This window comes from Aulonocara sp. 'chitande type north' Nkhata Bay, linkage group LG15 (assembly GCF_057382095.1).
Source record: "Aulonocara sp. 'chitande type north' Nkhata Bay isolate Kocher_YH1m ecotype deep benthic linkage group LG15, A_spYH_male_GT1.1, whole genome shotgun sequence".
Classification (NCBI taxonomy): Eukaryota; Metazoa; Chordata; class Actinopteri; order Cichliformes; family Cichlidae; genus Aulonocara; species Aulonocara sp. 'chitande type north' Nkhata Bay.
In genome coordinates this window covers 35,920,809-35,930,225 of record NC_141358.1, presented here as the reverse complement: position 1 = coordinate 35,930,225, position 9,417 = coordinate 35,920,809, and the positions used below count along the sequence as shown (strand labels likewise).

The 9,417-nt window shown below is 38.4% G+C and overlaps 1 protein-coding gene across 2 annotated transcripts; it reads left to right on the top strand.

Annotated features, from left to right (window-relative positions):
* Positions 1–2,972: 2,972 nt before the first annotated feature.
* Positions 2,973–8,930, top strand: LOC147313551 (uncharacterized). Of its 2 annotated transcripts, XM_086265088.1 has the most exons (6): positions 2,973–3,042; positions 4,974–5,279; positions 6,702–6,851; positions 7,955–7,996; positions 8,646–8,698; positions 8,778–8,930. In XM_086265088.1, exons 1-6 carry the CDS (start codon positions 2,973–2,975, stop codon positions 8,928–8,930), a joined length of 774 nt encoding a protein of 257 aa, XP_086121214.1. The 2 variants fall into 2 exon arrangements, with proteins under 2 accessions (XP_086121214.1, XP_086121215.1); XM_086265089.1 differs by lacking the exon at positions 7,955–7,996.
* Positions 8,931–9,417: the final 487 nt, after the last annotated feature.

Here is a 9,417-nt window from a genome sequence, read left to right as displayed (position 1 = left end):
TTCTGTGAAAGTGTATGTGAGGAGCGGGGGAGAAAGAGCAGTGGGTTATCACGTGTCAAGCAAATTTTGTAGGGACTATTGAGTCCACAAGATGGCGCATAAATGCAATAATGAGGGTGAAATAACTACATTAGTGTCTGCAACTGTAGTCAGTATTGCACGCTCTCTTTGGGGCTGGAAGTCGTTGTTGTGATTGCTCTCACTGACCCTTGATGGAGATGATTGATATAAGAGTCAAATCAGCAAACTCCTTCAGCAAAACAATCATACGTAAACTAGATTTTATCTAGTTTCATGACAACATGATGCACTGAGGACTTCTCCACTCACCTCATTCATTCCCCACATGATCATACAGCACTGCAGCACGTCTTTCTCCAGAATGCTTCAAGGTTTTATCTTACAGTATAAAGCATTGTCAGTTGACTATTGTTTTGATTTAACACTACATAAATAAACCCAAATTAAACTGGACCTGAATTATCCACAAACATACATTTGTCTGTGTTGTACAGGATTTTATAGAAAACTTTTGCTGGAAAGTTGCTGCATGAATAAATTAATGAATAAGTTCCTCTATAGAACTAGAGTTGGTTTGGGGCATCTAAGCTTCCTAAATGCCTAAGAGAAGAGTTATTTCAGTAATATGCACCTATAACAGTGATATATTTACATATGTAAATTTGTTTTTTCCAGCAGAAAGCAATGAAGGGTGAGTTCAGTTTCCCACTAGTGATGGAGCATCTCCAACAGAAGTATGTGGTGATATTTAAACCTAACAAACAGAATTTTATGCAAATGAAAAGAAATGTGAACAGTACAGTTCACTGCAGTACAATTGGAGAATAAAGGTTTTTGCATAATCTTAATGTAAAAATCCACCACTAAGCAGATACAGGACAACTTTACCACGAAGTAAAACTCTCTACAGGAGCGTTACGCTCTGTCGCAGGTAGAATTGTATTTATTTTTAGGTTTTTAATGAACAGTTATCACCACTAGGGGCTCCAGTGTGTTAGCCTATTGTACTTGTAAAAATACACACAGGGATTTTATGGAAATGATACTTCCATGTCAAACTGCCCCTTATCACATTATACTATTGTCTTGCCGGTGCTCCTTTTTTTTTTAAAGCAAACCACTGAAAAACTTTTATTGCAAATGAGGAACAAAGCAAATGTTTGCCTTATTTCACTCTGAGATTAGGTCTGGGAAGTTTTTTTTTTTTTTTTATTAAAAAAGAAAAAGCAGCTGCCATAGGACAGAAGCAGGGTGCAGTCTAGACAGGCTGCCAGTCTGTGGCAGGGTTAACACAGAGACACACACAAACATGCACACCTGTGAAATGGTGAAAAACAACAGTCATCACACGCAAGTCACATCTGCACTGAAAAACTATGTGTGTAGGCCATAAATAAAAGGATCAAAAGCAATAAAAATGTACCTCACTTGAGTTCTTTTAAGGACAGGCTTATGGCTACGTTCCAAAACACACTCAGCTATTAAGAGATTTGGCGAAGGGCTGCAGCTATCCGACAGAAAATGCATTAAAATTTGCGCCCCTCACAACTGAGTCATCAGCTTGGAGACTAATCCACAAGGTCTGTCTTTGCCTGTGGAGATGCCACATGAAGAGCGAACAGGAGCTGCAAGTCGACGCCCAACTCCATCAACCACTGAAACATCCAACAAACAAAATCCCCCCTTGCAGTCTTCAAATTGTTACTTCAAAGCCCCCAACTTCCTCTTCTGTGGTTAAAGTGTTACAGTGTGTGTGTGTGTGTGTGTGTGTGTGTGTGTGTAATGTATCAAGGCCAGATTTTTAACACCTACAGTAATGAGGAAACTAATACGAGTTAATCGTGTAACATCAACTTTATAGTAAGTTTCGTTAGTGGTGGAACAGTCTCTATATCGTCATTTTTATTCAACAACGCACATTCATTAACATGAGCGTTTAAAAATGTGCAGTTGGTGTCTGTGTACAGCTGGCAGGTCGTTCAATCACAGACACTTCTTGGTAAATTCACTCTAATCAGATGAACTTTCAAAAAAACAAGTCTGGTGTTCAATAAAGATCAAACCTGCAGACAGCTGTGGTTACAGCGGTTGGTGTTTGAGCTCCAGCTGCTCACGGTGAACTATTGTAAACTATTGTTTGCTTCTTGAAATATGTTTTATTAGGCCATTCTTTGCAGTCTGTTAGTGGTAATGTGCGATAATTCACAATCACAGTCACGCACAGGGAAGCTGGCATGCACGTGGACCTAAAACGATGGCTCCTTTTATTTGAAATAACATTGTGTTTATTCAATCGTGAATACATGTAGTTGGTGAGAAACATGCAAATGTGCATTTATCTTCTAATCTGCAGATGTCTGTGGACATGCAGGATACTGAGTGTTGTTTCTTAGAAGAAAAGTTGCTGCTGGAATTCTTAGAAGTTCAGATGTTTTTTGATGTCGTGTTGAGCACTCCTGAACCTGTTCATACAAGATGAATGTTGCAAAATAGCAGAAAACAAGAAAAATACATTTATGTGTAATGAAAAGTGAAAAAAGAGTGCTGTTTGTTTTTCCGTGTTCTAAATTTAAACTTTAATTTGTCCTCTAAGAGAAACAGGATGTAAGAGTCTATGTTCTCCCCCAGAATATGAAGGAAACTATTTACTCTTCCTGACTTTACCCACATCATGTGAGTGACATCCTCCTCACAGTCTGCACCACATGTCCATGAACCCCTTTGAAGTCTTCCGTTACGGGAGGCGCTTATGATACTGAAGCTAGATAAATTGGTGTTGGTGTAAGTTCCTGTCTACAGTTTCCTCCAGGCAGGCACAGAAGCTGTCACTTGTGTAGAAGTGTAGAGTTTAGGCTTTACATCACAGGGGCAGCTGAAAAAAACGCACACACAGAAAGGTCAAAGCCCAAGCGCCGTCGCAAGAGGCCTCCGAGCAGCCTAACGCTTCCATCATGGGTGAAAACACCATCACGAAGCCTCTCGGGCTAGTTTTTATCATCACAGCTCACATGGTGTTCAACGGTAAGCCGTCTCATTCGTAACTGTTTTACTCCGTGACGTGTGAGAGGTTTTGTGTCCTGGCAGCGCATGATGAACTTGACTGTCTGTTACATTTATTGCTCCCTGATTCCTCTGACAGTTAGTTAATGCACTGAATATTTTGTATGTAACTCGTTGTAGTAGGTCTCTAACGACAACTCAGTTTCCCCCACTCAATTACCATTACTGAATCATAATTGGGGAGTTCCACAAAGCTCTGGTTTTGTGACTCAACTTTATTTGTCGGTAACCCTGTTTCCACAAGTGGTTTGTTCTAAGTTTTGCTGCGGTATCTGTTAGAGTTTTATCACAGACGAGCGATATTAAAACAGGGAACTGGGTGTTTCAAAAATGTTGAAAACACTGACACATTCTGGATAAAACACTGTGTGCTTGTGTCTGAGGTGAAAAAGGCATTGCAGCAAATTAAAGTTAGTCTGAGGCATTGTGAATTTAACCCTGGCTCATAATGTGTACGTTCTGATGTTAAACAAATATAGCAATCACACTTTTATGATGCCAAAAACAAGCGATCGTACTAATACCACATGCAAGCCCTCAAATCATTATGGAGACATCCGCAGGTGCTTCACACATGTTTAGAGAAAAAACTTGAAAAATAACTTAACTTAAAATAGATATATAACATAGATACACAGATAGAAAACGCTGATTTGGGCTGATTAATTTGGAAAAAGACAACGCAGTAGCTCCAGTCCCCCCGCCGTTCTGAACTTAATAAACAGAAGAGAATAGAAGGATAGTGTATAATAGAATATATTTGAACTTTATTTGTTTCCGTTACTGTTTTTAGTAGGTGTCCAAACACCTAGACTCCTGTTTAAATATAAGTACTTGCTATTTAAAGGTTTCTAATCAACAAATCACATAGTTTCTACAGAAGAGAGACTTTCAAACAGAGGAGATGACACATCTAAGAAAAGTTACTTATCTCATTTCTATATGTGAGCTAACACTGAACATTAGACACAGATGGCAGCTAGATAAATCAGGTAAATCAGTCTGAACTTCGCCTTGGTGCTGTTGCTGGTGGCTATATGGCTGTGTAGACTGATCCAGCACTGCTGGCATTTTACTGTGGCGGCTTACCTAGTTTAAACACTACCCTGTAGTTTTACTGTCAGTGATGGAAAGTAACTGTGGAACTTGCACTGAGGTAGTGAGCAGAAGGGAAAAGTGACCCGCCTGTTTCCTTTGTGGAGAGGATCAGTCGTCCTGTGCTGCTTCTGTGGCTTTTAGGTTTTTGAGGATTAAACCAACTGATGTCTCTAACACAGAATATGTCACATGGACTATTCTGTTTTCACTACTGCTTTCTTCCAGCTACCCACAGCTTACACTGTATACTGAAGAGCATCAGTTTAAAATACTATAGGATCACAAAGCGGGGTATGATCATGTGTTGATGAGTGGAGACTGATGCATCATTATGGATTTATTAAATTTAAATTGAATAACAGTAAAAGCATTAGAAAGCATTAAAAACATCAAACTAATTTCTCCACTAATCATAAGATAAGATAAGATAGAACTTTATTAATCCCTCGGGTGGGTACCTCTGGGAAATTCGGTTTCCAAAAGCACAGCACCGACAGAAGTTACAGTTGCAGAATGTTATATATATATATATATATATATATATATACACACACACACACACACACACACACATATAAATACAGAGACGAATATAAGTAAATTATACGAAGGGGATAAATAGAATAGATAGGAATAAAAATAAAAATACAAGTGAATTGCACATTTCAAGTATTGAGGTCTATTGCACCATTGACAATTTACAAAAGTATTGCACAAAGGTATTGCACAGTGAGGTGAAGAAGCACTACAGCTCAGTGTTTATAATGCAAATCTGCTCTTCTGTCTCCATACAGACCCCAGCCATGCACAAGTCATCGGGATCTTTGGCAGCAACATCACCCTTCAATTTACATTTAATGTTAGCATTAATGAAAACAGTCAAATTGGAATTTATATAACAGGCGAGAAAAAGATTGACGATTTTAAAAGTGGGAAAGGTTCCTTTGTTATTTGCCCCCAAAACAATTCTGTCTTTTACCACATCATAAATCTCACTCTAAACCACACTAACACCTACTGGGCCAGTTTATTTGGGGGCAACCTAAGAAAAAGTAATGAAGTGAAGCTGACTGTTGAAGAAAGGAACATAAGCTGTACAGGTAAGGACATTTGTTATGATTATAAGCTGCACATAATGAAAACGACTTTAACGCACAGTAGAGCAATATCAAGAGCAGACTAAAGTGAAGTATGTTTCCATTATATTCATACAAACAGAGCAGCCATATATAGTATACACTAATTCCTCACCACCTTTACTTCCTCAATGTTTGCCTCTTTATTATAGATCCTGTAATAAATGACATCATCATTCCTAATATCTTTTAAAATACTATTCCAAATTAAAATGATCACTTTAATTAATTGTGTCTGCTAGTATTGACTGCATTAAATATAAAAACCATATAGTGTGTATAAGTGTCATGGATCCAAGGTTGTTCTTAACCAGTTAGTGAAAAGTTTAAAGCCCATATGAAAATAAGTCACTAACACACTATTAAAACAGTAGAACAAATTAAATATGATTGTCACAGAGTCCTGCAGGTTATGTTTTTGCCACATTGTTGATAAAGGCTCAGTTAGAACAGAAATATTTAAATAAACAAACAAAAATAGCTCCTCGTTCTCAGATCATATTGCTGGGCATTTAAAGGATAGCTGACATTCAGTCAGTCCCATCTGCTGTAGATACTTACCAGAGCAGTAGGGCAATAATACTGCCTTCCTTTCCTAGCCTGTTTGAATAAAAAGCACTCTGTTGCTTTGACCTAAATGCTAAATACTGATGTCACCATGCTAGCATCTTGCTATCCAGCAGGCGTACATTAACCAGCTTTACAATCTAGGCAATCAAAGCTATCTAGCGTGTCAACATGTTCTAGCGTTAAATATAAATTATGTTTGCAAATATTTGGTCAGAACTGGGCTACTGAGCAAATTTACCTCTCTACCTGACAAGGAAGCCAGCTTGAAAATCAGGCACATCAAAGGGTTTGCAGTGCATTCACGGGGGACACAAACAGCAGTGTCAGTTACATTTATCCTCACAGAATCGCAATTTGCGTCATTCGTGGAGCTGCTGAGATGTTTGAGCGTAAAGCAGCTGATATGAGATTGACTGATGTACAGTCCCATTATAGATAAAATAATGAGCCTTTTGTAACCGCTTGGTTACTATTCACATATTCAGTATGTTATTTGTTATTGATTACAGAAAAACTGAATACTGATCACTGTTTCACATTCTCATTGGTTTACAGTGTCAGCTTACAGCCCATAAGAAAGAGTGTGTAATTTTACTGCCTACCATGCTTTATTTCTGTTGCTGATGTATGTTATAAATATGTATTATACTGCATTAGTCTATATGTACTGGGGAAATATGCATAGATCCATTGGGATCTAAACTTATTCAGTATCTTTAATCATTTTTATTTTTTGTTTCATTTCTTTTCATAAACGTGGTGCGAAAATATGAGTGAAGCTCACATATTTTCATGACTTTCTTTTAACTCCTACAGCTCCACCGCCGTCGACTAAACCCACAGTTTTCAATGAAAGTTCCAATTCCCTTTCCAACAATAAGATCATCATCATCTTCGCGGTTTTACCTGTGGTCCTGTTAGCAACAGTACTCCCATGGTTGATCTGTAGTCTCGTGAGACCCAAAGGTAAGCAAATATACGGTCCAAAAACAATCTTTACCTTCACTTTTCACTGATATGTTGTGTTGTGTCTGTTATCAGAGTGTGGCCAAAACTTTTATTATTTTTTGGAGACGTAGGATTTTATTTCATTTCCATGCTGTAGTCTGAACGTAGTGTCAGCTGAGTTGGAATAAAACACATCAGGAACCTTTAATTCAATATTCTCCACATATAAATAGTAAAGGGGTATGAAGCCAAATTGCGTGTGCGGGGCTGCAGTCAGTAGTATTTTCTAGTTTTTCAAGCAAACAAAGTAATGGTAAGGAAACACTTGTTATTCTGTGGAAAAAATTTGCAGTTGTGTGGTTAGATGCTCAAAAATGCAAACCAGATTGCAGTTTCACATCCTTCTGATAGATGCGATGATTCATCTCTTTTGAAAATAAGTCCTCCTTCAGTGCATGTAAATCTAATTGTGCCTACTATCACTGAGAGATGGGTGGAAAGAAAGAGCTTGCATTATTTGTTCACTAATACGAGTGCGCTTTCACTTCAAAGACAAACCCCTCTGGCCTACTTTGAGTAGGAACGCTGCCACGCTGAAATAATCTGACAGCCCCCGTGACCTCAGAAACCGCACTAGAAGAGTTCCCGTACATGTATACAAATGCAAGCAATTGCTGACTGCGCACTCCTGCATCGTGCCGTGCTAATTGGGCCCGGCCGCTGTCCACGAGTAGAGGTTTTGCACAAAACCGACAGATGCTGAAGAGAAACTGCTCTCTGTCTTTGGCAACTTGTCCTGGTGCATTTGCACCACTAGAGGATAAAGACAACGTGACTTGTTCGGCATAAACTTACAAAAAGCTTAGACCTAAAACTATATTATAAAAGTCAGGCTTGACTAAAACATTTAGTCACAAACTTTAGTTAAACTAAAACAAAATTAAAACATTTTACTTTAGCACAGCTTATTATAATCATTATTCGTTGAAAAAATATTGTTAAGCATTAAATTTTTCGTCGTCCATAATTTTGGCTTGCTATCACTTAATCTGAACGCTAATTTGTTTAATTAATGGTATTTATGTAAGAATATCGATAGCTTTTTTTATATCTTTTTCCAGAGGCGGGATCAGGAGGTGATGCTAAGCCTAGCTTAGCATTAAGTAAGTAAAAAGCAATCGTAACTCTGTGTAAAGGTAACAAAATGCTGATATTAGCGTGAAAAAAGCTCAGGAATAAACATGCAATCTCATCATTGAGCTCAGTAACTGAACATTAACATTATCATTGCAATGATAATGTTTAGTTTGTGTTTAGTCTAAACCGGCAAAGCGAAACCCGGTCTCCTGCGCAACAGCACAAACACTCTATGTGGTTACGACGTATTTGACGTGGATTCGTGCTTTTGATGTATTTGACGGTTAATTGCTTTATTTTTATGAACGTCTAACGTTTTTTTTCCTTATCTGATGAATCAGAAACTTATCTTGGATGTTATTTCCTTTATACTCCTGGGTGCTGTGGCATACTCCTACTCCCTACTTCCTATGAGCTAAAAAATTCCAAAACATGCGGCATTTATGTCTTTAATATTGAGATTTGACTATTTTCACACTTTTTTAAAAGTATGACAATGGAAAATATGTAAATCGGGGATAAACTGACGTGGTTGATGGGCTGTAACAATAAATTTGATAAGAAATTTTTTATTCGAACGTCCCACGAATGCTTCTTCTGCAAAACTCAAAATATAGTATACATGACCGATTTCACCTATTTTGTAACATTTCACCTGCTTTTCTTCTCATGCAGACAAACAACAGCAACAACAAGAAAGGCCGCAAAGCTCCACTCCCACAGTGCAGGTAAGAAAGATTTTGATCTGCTGTTAGAGAAAAAAATAAGCCTGGAAATTCTTCAGCCTGACTCGAGTTGCCTTCGCAGGAATCAGTGGCGTCGTTGAGCAGCATGTCTGCACCCTCGGTGATCTACAGCGTCTTGGACTTCCCCAAAAGACCTCCGACAATTGTTGAGATCAACCCAAGAGATACAGAGTATGCTGCCGTCAGCTATCTCACAGAAAAGAGACACATGTGATGCACAGCTCACTGTTCGACTAGTGTACATAACATAAATCTAAATATATATAAATATAAATTTCTTGCAAGTGTTAAAAATCCTGCTTTTGTTATACAGGGATGTCTTATTGCACTATATCTCAAACAAAAGAGTTGGGAGAGGAAGAGTCTGCATGGGTAGTGTGTATGTAGGTGTCACTTTGTGTTTGGTGGTCTCGAAATTGAGATGCATGCTGCTGCGGCAAACCTCAAGCCAGAACATAATACAGTTACAGTGACAACCCAGCCTCGCAGTTAGCTTTCAATTTTTCTTTGCTGTTAATTTGTGTCGGGGGTATCCGGCCGCTAAGGAATACTTAACAGGCGATAAATTAGATTTTAGATTTTCTTCAGACCAGAAACACAAAGCAAGCACTTCCTGTGTACCCAGAGTCTACTGTACATCACTGCTCTGGGTCTCACTGTGTTTAATAGCTTCAGTGAACCACACTGATGCACTAGGTGAT